Genomic DNA, 12,494 nt, shown 5'->3' with positions numbered 1-12,494 from the left:
TCTGTTTGTCTTAAAATTGCCTTGTCTTCTTATGAGTGATTGTACTTGACTCTTCCTGTATTCTGATATATTGCTTTCAAACACATACAGTGTTTAGATATAATGAAGCTGCTGACGTAGCATTTTATAGTTAAATTTTTGCCAGTGCTGTTGTTATACCTTGAAATGAACTGCTCCAAGTAGAAGGTTTATTAAATTATTTTTGTCTTGCAAAATCTTGGGCTGGCAGTTTAATAGCTAATAAAAGCCAATAAAAGTGGTAATATTCTGGGAAAAGGAGTGGCTAAATTTAAAGAGGCATCAGTATCTTCATATAATTTGGTACCTGCCTATAGAAACTTGATGAGCTCTTTAACAAAACAATTTAGGAATTGGGCTAATGTATTACTAGCTTATTAATATATAAGGAGTATCAGAAAGGAATAAAAGGCACTGAGAGAGCTAATAAAGCTTGCAAAACTACACCTCATTTAATTGTGAAGAGATCAGAGTATTTAACTGGAGGGAAAAAATTATGTAAAGCATGACATAGCAAAGGCAGCTGTGTTCATGAGAGTCTCGGCATGTGTGAACTGTCGCTTCACACATAACCTTGTTAAGTTTTTCAGAGCCAGCTGTACAAGCAGTTAGGATTGGTGCTGCCTTGGGGACTGTGAAGCAGGCTAGCTGATATCACAGAGTCCCTTCTATACCTGTTTAATTAAAATAAAGGGGAGGGGAGGGAGGCAGAGGGGCAATAAAACATGCTTTTTCCTCCCTTCAGTTTTTTTATCCAAGTGCCTGCACTTTCTGAGGTAACATCTGAATGTTACCTTAAGTAACAGTATCTCTTATCAGTCACTGGTGAAGTCTTTTTCTAACAGAGCAAGATTTCTTAAATTGTCTTCCTTTTAATCTTTGTATTACCTTCTTGTTTGTTGGTTTTGTTTATGTTTTTTTTTTTGCCACCACTTTTTCTGCTTCATAACCTCACCAGTGAATGTGCTTTCCTTTCATTTATGTGATGCTCTCTATTGTGGCTGAGTGCCATCTGTTTCTGCAGAATTTTAAGAACAAGATTTGCCAGGCTGTTCCACAAGCATTATATATGGTGCTGGAAGAGATGAGGCAGCAATCCAGAATTAGGTTTGGTAGATGGGAAGCAATATGAAGGTAGTTCCTATCGACCTGGCTGTTAGAAATCTGTTATCTTTAATTGTTTTTTAGACTAAAACATAAAAATGAAAATAGATAAGCCTTTCCTCCTGCACAGATGCTTGCGTGCTCAGTATGCCTAAGGAAGGAAGGCCTGAGGTGTTTAAACAATAGTTTTGAGTATTGAATGCAATTCACATGTTTGATCAAGAGTTTTGAGGTCCAGTGAGGTTAAGTCCAGGCCTTAACTGCATACAGCTTGCATGTAGATTTTTCTGATGATGATTCACTTGTATATGTATGTCAGCATATGTTATCAGGGAGATTGTTGTAAAGCATTGCTAACATTGAAAAAAAAGGTGAACCAGAAAGGACTGTTGAGGCTAATATCACCAAGTTATCACAGGGCCCTTCAATCAGTGGAAATTGAGAACCACCTTTTCAGCCACTCTTAGATGAGCAATAATTCATCCCAATCCAAATTATTAGATTATATGTTTTCTTTCTAAGATCTCTTTAAAAAGACTGGAGAACAGAAGTCTTGTTCTTTGTGTACAGCTTTTCTAGCTGCAGAAAATGGGGAAGAAAGAGCGTTTTCTTAAGCTATTCTGTTGCACTGCTCATCATGAAAAATAGCCCCTCAAATCTCAAATGCTGAAATATGCTGAAACCCTGAAAAAGGGGGGTTAATATTCTGCAAACAATTGATTAATATATAGAAAACTTTCTTCAGAAGCAAATGGATTTCTGTGCACATAAATCTCAGTACATACATACCATGGCAAGGAACCCAAAAGTTAACATAGTGAACCAAGTTTAATTCTTTATTCTCCCAAAGATAGTTCTTAATTTTCCCCATACTTGTGTGCACATGAATTAATGAGTTTTAGCATATCATGTTCATTTATCAGTTTGCCTCTTATGTAGATAAATCCAGAAATTGTTATTCAATAAATAGTATTTTATATGCAGTAAATTCATGCTGGTTCAAACGTTGGCCTCATGTTTGTATGCAAGCAGTTATTGTCAAGCTTAATTCTTAGTTTATTTAATTAGTAAAAATGTTGGATTTATTGTAATGTGCACATAATTTTTACATTGACTGCTACAAATTCAGTTACTCAAACTGCTTCTGCTTTAGCTACTTCCTTTCATATACCTCCAACTACGAAAAGCCACTTTTTGAAGAGAATTTTCTTTACCTAGTTGTTATTCAGTGATTTTTCTCACCTCCACCAAGTTTTGACAGTTTGTCAGATAACCTTGACCATTTAGACAGAGTAGCGTGGACTGACCGTGTGATCAAAGATAAACCTTTTGATTTGTTTTGCTGGAATTGCAATTCTAATTCTTCCACATAGGTACTGTGAGACAACTTGGTGAATGGTAGGTACTTATAAAATCATAAAGATGTAAATAAACTTTATGTACATTATAGCAGATGAGTTGACTGAAATGAACAAAGTAAAGAATGTTTCCTAAAGGAACTTTGAATATGTGGCCCAGAGTTTAAAAGCAATCAAGTACTTTACAAAGATACGATATTCCTATGTCTCATCTCAAAATTTTGTTAAGACCCAAAGGAAATCTTCAAGTCAGTCGATAAAAATTCCCATCGTGTTGCGTGCAGTTACTGTGTTTGTGTTTCTTGCTGTATGCACATGAATACCTGGTGTCAGTCAATGTACTTTAATGATATAAAAAGAGTTCCTAGTTTATTCTGGTAATTCCCTATTCATTACTTTAGCAAAAGAGTTCTTTGGTGAGTTCAAAGTGTGTGCTACAGAAATACTGTTACAGCAAAGATACATTGCATAGTTATATTTGATTTTATCACCTTTCAGTTCATTAATTCATTTTCACTGGCATTGCAGTTCACTTGTAAACTTCCAGATCTCTTAAAAATTTCAGAGACCCACTATTCAAAAGAAAAAGCTTGACATATTTTCCTTTTTGATCTTAGAAAATAATTGGACAACTCAGTGTCCTAAAGCAAGTATTGTTCTGAACTGTTGATTGCTTCGGGATTACAAATGACGTTTCCAAGTTAGAAATAAGATTCTGGTACCTCATAAATCAAGGTGGTTCTCAGTCTTGTCAAACAAACTTTTGTTTAGCCATTCTAGCTCCAAAATTGCAAATCTAATGCTATTTTAAGTCAATTTAAGATGTGTCTTTAAGATTTCCTTGAAATGTGTGTACTTTATATTGTGGGCTCATTATTGCATGAACAAGATAAGTACTATCAGTGAAGAAAGAATGTTTTTTAAAATCTCAAAATGCTTTCTATTAAGCCTTCCATAAAATGTGATAATACAAATAAGGGGTGTCCCTTATTTCTGTATTTGAAATTCCCTGATCAGATTCACTTTTAGCTATGACATGGAAATAAATTTAATTTTTCCTTGAAATGCTATTTGACTCATATACAATGTTCAAATCCAATCCCATATTATAATAAAGCATTAAAAAAGGCAATTTAAAAAAAGGAAAAATTTCATCAGTTTCACATAACTTTGAGACACAGTTAAAATGTGAGCATTGCAGTTGAGTGCGTTTTGATTTACTGCAAAAAATGGGTAATCATAGATGCAGGCTTTTGGGAATTCCAGTAACATTAGCAGTAAATTTACTTAATTGCGTTGCAAGATTTGGGGTTTGGGGCGGCTTTTTTGCTTGTTCGTAAAAGTCAACTCAGTCTCTGGGATGAAATGAGTTAATAGTTCCGGGAGAGTTATCAGAGGGTAGAAAAGAATGTATTGTTCCTTTGTATTTGAGTACATGCAATTTCGGACATTGGTTATGTAACTTTCTACCTGTCAGTTGAAGAAAGTTGCATAGGGGTGGAGAAACACTAACAGGGTGGTGACCCTCCTGGGAGTTGCACAACTGATCTGTGCCTGCTAGCAGCAATTTCACAGCTTACATGGGAAAATGTGCATATCGCTTCTTACAGCAGCTTCGTTTTCATTAATACCATCGTGCCCTGTGAGGTATAGGAAGGAATCACTTTTATGTTAGGTTTCTAAACATTTCAGGGGACGGTTTGCTGTGAAAATCACATTCATATTCAGCACCAATGCCAGCATATGGGAGTAGCGTCATTTGAGGCAGTATAATTTTGGGACCTCTCAGTCTCTTTTCTTTTGTCTTCTGTTGGAATTACGCAAGAGAGAAGGTAACTTCAGATATAATAACACTGGTAATTTCATTGTTTGTAATGTGCAATAGTTTTCTTATTGGCTCCCAAATGTCTTAATTCAAGAATAATGGCTAAATTATTTATTTTTCTAAAATAAAATGGAGGAGTTATGAAATTTACCTGAGGAACCATTCCTTCTCTTAAATCTCTTGTGCTCTGAACTTTGGCTTATGAGCACAGTGGATATTTTTTTATTAACTTGCCCCAAATGACACACTGTTATTTTGCATCCTGTGTAAGCAACATAATAAGTGTGTGTTGACATTCTTCAGTTGCTGTGCTGAATAACTGTCAGCTTTTGGAAAAAATAACATTTTAATGTAAACACCAGGTAAAATAGAGTTCAAAATATGTGTGTGTCTGTATATAGGTATATATGTGTAAAAATTCTAATTAACAGTAGTGAAACCTCACCTTCTTTTGGTGTTTAAATGTGATGTCTTTTTAAATCAGGAAAAGCTGCAACTAGGCTGTTTTCCTACTTCAGTGGATTGCAATATTTTCCCTCTAGAATTTACAGGCACTTGTAAATATACCTTCAGTAAAACTTTTTTTATGGACATAAAGGTTATGTGTGTGAGTGCCTAAGATAAAAGTGATATTATGCAGTGCAGTATAACATAGAGGTGTTATAATACATCAATGGCAACAGTTTATTCTAAAATTTACAGAAGGCCATGGTAGATTTCTGCCATCATGTACTGTTATCTTGTTCAGACCTGAATGTTTACATTCAGCATATAGTTTCCTTTTCTTAAACAGAAACACAGAAGTCATCTTCATACTGAAGTAATGCGTCTATATTTGATTTTTATATTGGTAGCATTCTGTTTGAGAGATCTCCTTCAAATAAATTACTCTCAAAACATGCTGATAGCTGTACCTTGATATGTGCTTGTGTTTTGGTGTATGGGCAGTCATCAAGACAAGGACTTGCTGTATGATGCCTGACAGTGATTCTTTGCCATCATAATAAATAATACGGCTTTAGCAGTGACTGTAAAGGAGAAGGATTGTTTTATTCTTGGTGCAATGCCAACTCTAGTACTAATTCTCCCTACTGCTTGCTGTGCAAGAGTCAGAGTCTGTTTCAGGACTTGCGAACTACTTCAGTGTGGCTGAACAGTTGTTCACACGAACAGCTTCTACTGCATCATGTTTAACACAATAGCCATTGAAAGTTTTTAATGAGATACTCATGTATTTGCTCTTTCAGTGGTGGGATAAAAAGATGCAGGTGTATGGCATGTGAGCCAGCATTTCGTTTCTTCAGGGCTTGAAGATGAAGCTGCTTGGGTGGACGAGAGGTTACTAATGCTTGTGCTGAAGGAGAGTCAGCTTTGCTCTGGGTCGCCCCGAGGCCACTCAGCAGTGACAGCCAGGGTTCCAGTCAGCAAATGAGTAGTTCTCAACTATCTCCAATTGCTCCATCATGTAATTGCTTGCCAAAGAAGAGTGGGTAGGGAAAGCTGAGGGGAGGGGTATGGTGGGACACCACAAGACATGGTTTTGAAGATGGATGTAGAAAAATGGAAAGTTTCATGGTAAAGAACACTTAGGATATAGAAGGAGGGAGCAGGAATGAGATGAAGGGGACTAAGGGGGATTATAGGGAGAGCTGAAGGAATCGCACCTAAAACCTGCGCAAGACCAGAAGGCATGGTGTTAGTTTTGTAAGTAAGAGATGGGGTTGGGAAAGAGGAGCACGCAAATAGTACTGCAGTGAAAAGAGGAAGAAAGAAACCAAGGCTCTGTTGTTACTTATTGCCTCAGACCACTTTCTGTTGAAAAACTCTACCTGATCCTTAACCTTCCACATTTGATTACCTTGGAAGGCCACAGATACCTTTTGTAACAGATCAAGGTCCTTGTGTAGAAGACAACAGTTTTACAGATTATTTTTTAGTATTCTGAAATTTCAGATAAAAAATGCTTTTTTTTTTCTTTTCCCATGGAACTACAAAATAGCTTCTGCACTTATGACAACACTGTGGACTTTGCCATTAATGCATGTTTCATTGAAATGCTGTATTAACTCTGGTAGTGACAAAGATGTTTTGTCAATCTGTTTTTACTTGTCTGAACACTGTGACTATTGAGTTCATATTGCTTTGGTAGGATTTTGATATTTACAGATTGTTAATTAATTAAATTGAAACATAATCAAAAGATATACTCTCCACAACTAATTAATAAAATGCAAAATGAATTTTTCTAATTAGGATTACTGTTTATTATGTTTATTGCTTCTTAAAACCATAATCCTAAATTACTATTTTATAGTACTGTAAGCCTGATATGCCTGATTTTTTTAAATACCTTTGCTATGTAGAAAACTTGCCCAGCAGGTATGTTCCCTTTTTCTTTTTTTTCTTCCCCCCTGGCTGTGTCATCTTCAGACTTTTTCTCTTGTCTTGGGTTGTTTGAATTTCATCTTGCACTTCTTGAATGTCTTTTCCTTCTTTATGGTGGGAGGGGAAAAGAGAAGAGGTAGAAGCTACATTTTCTTTGCTTTTGGAGCTAAATCTAATGACAGCTGTACCGACAATTTTCTTCTGTGTTTACATGCAGCCAGGAGCTATGGGCGGAGAAGAGGTAAAAGTATTTACTAAATGTTTTGTTTGCTGAATAGTGGGAGAAATAAATATTTAGTTCTCTTATGATGTTACTGATTTTAACATTATTTGATCAGTTGTATAAATCAATCTTATGTTTTTCATTTGCAAAACATCTCCCTTTTAATAGCAGCTTAAAGCAATGGTGATCTTGAGCTAATAACTTCAAGTGTGTTACTATTACTAGTGAACTGGAGGATGACTGAATGTAAAAACTCTTTCATGACACACATTTATGACTTGAAATGCGTAGTAATCAAAAAGATTATTTTCAGCTTTGTATTTTTGGTGTAAGTGCAATGTTTAACTAGTGCATTGAACGTTTCAAAAATACTTTTTAGATGGAACATCTTTCACTGAATATCACACTTGAGTATTATATTGGAGGTAGAATCAGCCTTAGATACAACATTGTGAATACCAATACTAATAACTGTCCTCAAGAGTGAATACTAATGCTGATGGTAATAAAAGACACAACATTTGAGCACATTTTAACTTTATCATAGATAAGCCTTAAAAAATAAAAGCAGACTGAAAATATTTACAAATGTTCAGCGCTGCATAAAAGTTTATTCTGAGAGATTAATGAACATGGACAATAGCAAACTTGCTGACTACCAAGAAAGCTACAAATGTAGCTTACATTTATGTGCCACTGGTTACACAAGCAGGTTTTTAATTGAGAAAATAGCAGTGAAGATTGCAGCTTCTAACAATCAGAGTTGGGCAGTGCCATCTGTCTGGGGTACTTTGGCATTAAACTTCATTTTATTGTCTTTTTTCATGTGTATTCTGTGATAGCTGTGCGTATGACATTGCTGCCTTTTTAAAATGTACAATTTGCACCAGGTTTGTGAAGAAACCTAGAGACAAACCTAGCTGTACAAGCAAACCAATAGCATACGAGTATCTTTTAGTTCATACATCTGTATGGATGGTAGTAGGCTATAAAAGCTACACTAGCACAGATAATAATATAGAATTTGAGGTGGTTTTGGTCAAAGCTGGTTTTAGTGTTTGACAGCTAAACAAAAAGGAAATAGTTTTTCCCCACAAACTTACCTTCCTGTTTTTCCCTGCCTCAATAGAACAGGCTATTGTTAACAGATGCTGACGTCGATGATAACAGATTCGATGTTGAAAGCATCCTAATACTCCTACTTTTTCAGTGCTCTTATGGTACTGAAACAAATTGGCAAGTAAGTGGAGTATATAATATTGTATACTCCCTGTGCATGTAAGCAGTTTAATTTGATTTTAAGGTTTGGCAAGCTTTTCCAGGTTAATCAAATGGCACCAAAGTAGGGAAGGAGGTGGGAATCAGTGGGACATTTATTACCTGCTTGCAGCACATGTTTACTTGTAGAAGTGAAATACAGTGGTGTGGCAGTAACTGTGATGAATACAGTGTAGGCTGTTTTATAGAAATTACAGTGATGACAAAACAGGGCAAACAAGTTCTGAATGTGCTGGGCTTTCAGATATTTATTTTTTTTTCTCTACCAAAAAGCATGTTTCACTCCATAATTTTCCTGTGTGAAAGTCAGGCTTTTCTGTAGCAATAAATAGATTTATGTGTGTGTGTGTGTCTTGTCATTAATGTTAGGGGTTTTGTGACTTGCCTTATTTGTACAATATGAAAGTCTGTGATACTCATGCTTTTTCATTACCTTGAATTTTAGAGTGCTGTTTTGAGCTTTCTTAACGTTAAGAAACATGAAATTCTACAACAGTCTATTAAAAACATGATTCATTGTATATCAAATATTCTCATATATCTCTCTCTACTATTGTTTTTTTCCATTTGCATTGTTGCAATATGCAAAGTACTCAGGCAAATCTGTGCAGGGAGTCATGTTTATTATATGTGGATATTGTATTTAGCATTTAATTATGTCACTGTGACTAAGCATCTTCAGTGGGAAGGTTTCGTCAGAAATTTCTTGGGACTTGCCATAATCTATCAGTTCTTTGCTTGATCCCCAGTTTTCTTTGAGTAGAGGTGAGCATTTCCTTGTAGGTATCGTGGTTAGAGCTGTTGAGTCATGTTGCTTTAGGTACCTGGTTTTTAACTTTTACAACCAGTTTCTCAGGTATAGATATCAGCACAGCTATGGGAAATCAACGCAAAATCTATTCTGCTGCACTGACAAGGGCACACAACTAAAACATAAGGCATCTAGTGGTTTTCCCATAGTACTCTCCCAGAGATTTGCCTCTGAGGGTTTCTTGAGGCAAATTTCTTCTCAATATTAATCGCTTCAGAATGGGTTTTTCTAATGTTCTTGCTCATTCACTTTTTGAACTTACATAAACTTTCCAGCATCCTAAGAAGTCTGTGGCAGTGGGTTCCACAGCTTGACTTGCTTTCAGTCTTGCCACGTGTTGATTGTATCCACTGCACTTTGTTTTCCACTTACTGGAAGAGACAGTGAACAGTTATTCTCTATTCCCTTGTCTGTATGTTTTCCATTATTTTAAATATATACTTCATACATGTTATTATACGTTTTTAGGTCATCTTTTGCATTTACTTAAGTACAGTGCTTGCAGGCTGTCAGTCATTTGGCATAAGAGGAGAAATTTTGGTTTTTAAGCTGCTGTGCATTTTTATTATTTCCTTCAGCCTCCTCTGTGCACCTGTGTTTTAGTTGAACACATTGTTCTAGCATCTGTTAATTTCATGTGTCAGCTTCCACTAATGGCTCATGTTTGTTTTATTTTTTACAAGAAAGTAGGTTGGGGGGTGTGTGGGAATTAAAAGATTATTTAGCTTCTTAGTAATGTCAGTCTTTTATGGATGTTTTCTCATTTCTTATTTTTCAGTGTGTTTTCTGAGTCAATATTTTTATGCAGTTTTAGCCTTCCTAATTATTATTTCTCTCACGCATGTGTTCTCTTTTAAGCTGAAGTGCTCATGTTTATAAATGTGCATGACCTGTTTGTCCATTAATGGGATATTCATCAAATAGTCTTTCCTGGTTTATGCTCTAATCCCACCATTTTTTACAACTAATTATACTAGACTTTAAAATGTGGATCCTTCTCTGATTGTGGCATTTACCTTTTTTTTAATGTCGGTGCTTAAAGGCACAGTAGTTTTTTTTTTGTTTCAGTGGAATTTTGTATCCGGGATCTCTCTCAGTGTTGTGCATTTTATATACTCTTTCTAATCAGGACTTTCCCAGTGCTTGGTGCTTAGAAAAAATCAGACTGATGTTTTGTGTCAATCACATTTTTGCTTGTTTTTGTTTGTTAGCTTCTTTTCCATATGGTGGATTGCTGCTGCTTTTCTGTAATCTGTCCTTTGCTGCTGGAGACTATTACTGATATTTTCAATGTATAAATTTTTCTGAATAGTGTCCCTTTGCATGTTTTGATTTTTCTTCATGCCCCTTGCTGTTGATAGGAGTATGGCGTTAGTTCTTTCTTAGGTCTTGCTGGAAGTCAGTTTCATGTGATCCATTACCTTTGAATTAAATTATGTGCCCCTATAAACTGTTTGTATCAAGTAATTATAATTCCATCCCTGAGAGCAATCCTCCATGACATGAGGGGACAGTTGGCATTCTCAGAGCTGAGATGGGGTTCCCATTTAGACATCTGTGTACATTGCAGGATTTAATTTTCAACTCTGCTATAAGGAATTATTGCATTCTGAAGTTGGCATGTTCTAGTGTTGCTTATATAGAAACTTTGAATATTTCTTAATCTTCTGGTTAATAAATCTGTTCTTAAGGTAACGTATGTGTACTTTGGTAGCAAGCAACAAGTTAATTGCATCAGATGATCACAAATTAAATTAATTTTCATTAACAAACTGAATAGCAGCCATTTAAATTGCTTTTTATTAATTCATTACTGAAAGGGTGTTTTAACACTTGACAGGCTGCCCTAGATAACAACTTTCATCTTCAAGTGCAATTTATTTAATAAGATTTTAAAGATTTTTTTTTTTCTTGTTAGATAACCATCTTGCTTCACCTACATGTTTAATATCCACAACACAAGGCTCTTCTACGTTTATTTTGCCATTTCCCCCCCTACTCAGACTGGTCCTCTATTCACTCAAGGGGGAAGTGATGCAGCCCTTGCGGCTAGGACCCTGTAAAGCACTCTGAAGGAAATTGTCGTGCACTTAAAGATCATTCCTTCAAGATTTTTTATGGAAGATTTAAATCCATAAGAACTATTTTTAAATTTAAATCTTACAAAAGTTGTTTCCATAGTTATGACACACAATTACATCAGATAACTGGCTGGTTTTCACTGCTAGTCATTTGCAAGTGTTTGTTTTAAAGCTATATTAGGTTTATTGTCTTGTAAGAATAATATGGTCTTGGAAAAATAGAAGCAAAACTAACGAACATCATTTGGATAACTGGACCACTTAGCTGGGCCCCTTTATGTAAATTCTGTTAAAGCAAAACGTTAGAAGTAAAAGAATAACAATTTTTACTGAAATATTTAATTCTCCAGGAAACAGCGTTAACTATAGATACTACAAAATCTGTTACAGGTCGGTCTTCACTCTTTCCTTTTGAAGATGGCTTCCTAGATGACAGTCATGGTGATCAGTCTTTATCATCGGGTCTCAGCTCTCCAACACGATGTCAGAATGGTGAAAGAGTGGAACGCTATTCTAGAAAGGTGTTTGTTGGAGGTCTTCCTCCTGACATTGATGAAGGTACTGTGAACAAGTTACATTGGTGAGGTGTGGGAATTGGCTTTCATACAGTTACTTTAAAAAGGTCCAATTTTCCTAAAATGAAATGTGTTTTCACAGGTATGTTGCTTGTAGTGCTCCTGGCATTATTTAAAGCCACCACCTGCAGCACCTCAGAATTTAACTGACATTCTTTTCTGCTGTAGATCAGAGGAGATGGGGACAGAAATGCCTTCATAGCAGGTCATTTAATCTGCAATAGCAGCAAGCTTTCCCATGTATGTAAAGTGGGAAAGCTGAAAAAGGGAACTTTTTGGTTACTGTCACTCTGTAGTGTTTACCAGTTTTTTTAAAAAGATGTGTTTGACTTTAAGGACTTTGTTAATACAGTCCTTACCAAAATAAACCAGGTTTTAATCAGCTCTTATATCCAGCATATATGCAGTGTTCAGTTGACAAATGTAATGCACTTAATATGGTTACAAAATAATAACGAGCTTAGTAGGTATGGTCAGTTTTTTTCTCCATCCCAGTCAATTTCTGCTCTATTTATGTGTGCCCTCACCCACACTGACTCCCAGACCAAAATGACAGGTTTTGTTGTATTTTTCATAATACAGCTGGAGTACACCATTATCTGGCTTCAACTGGCTTATATAGGGAATTTGAGGAGGCCTTATAATGAAGAGAGGGATCTCTGAATCTGATCTATGAAATTGAGGCCTAAGTGACATGCAGTTTTCATAAATAAATTATATGAGTTGCCAGTCAGTGGTTTACAAACAGCTCAAGTACAGTTCCCCTGTCACATGGTGAGTTACAGGACTGTTGATACAGGGACTGCTGGGTAATCTGGATCCCCAGCTGTAAGAAG

The 12,494-nt window shown here is 35.8% G+C and overlaps 1 protein-coding gene across 12 annotated transcripts in view; it reads left to right on the top strand.

Annotated features, from left to right (window-relative positions):
* CPEB3 (cytoplasmic polyadenylation element binding protein 3) overlaps positions 1 to 12,494 on the top strand; it is a 93,185-nt gene that overhangs the window by 48,326 nt on the left and 32,365 nt on the right. For 7 of the 12 annotated variants that reach the window (XM_061459141.1, XM_061459142.1, XM_061459140.1 and 4 more), the window contains 2 exons: positions 6,908 to 6,931; positions 11,474 to 11,641. The exons of 2 other annotated variants lie outside the window; for them this stretch is intronic. In XM_061459141.1, coding sequence (XP_061315125.1) covers positions 6,908 to 6,931; positions 11,474 to 11,641 — 192 coding nt within the window. The remainder of the gene's footprint in view (positions 1 to 6,907; positions 6,932 to 11,473; positions 11,642 to 12,494) is intronic. 3 more of the 12 variants (XM_061459139.1, XM_061459136.1, XM_061459147.1) reach the window with 1 other exon arrangement.

Source organism: Pezoporus flaviventris, unplaced genomic scaffold, assembly GCF_033815535.1.
Source record: "Pezoporus flaviventris isolate CSIRO_AGI_PZ_B2104156 unplaced genomic scaffold, CSIRO_AGI_Pfla_v1 ptg000029l, whole genome shotgun sequence".
In the NCBI taxonomy this organism is placed as follows: Eukaryota; Metazoa; Chordata; class Aves; order Psittaciformes; family Psittacidae; genus Pezoporus; species Pezoporus flaviventris.
This window is presented reverse-complemented; position numbering and strand designations above follow the sequence as displayed.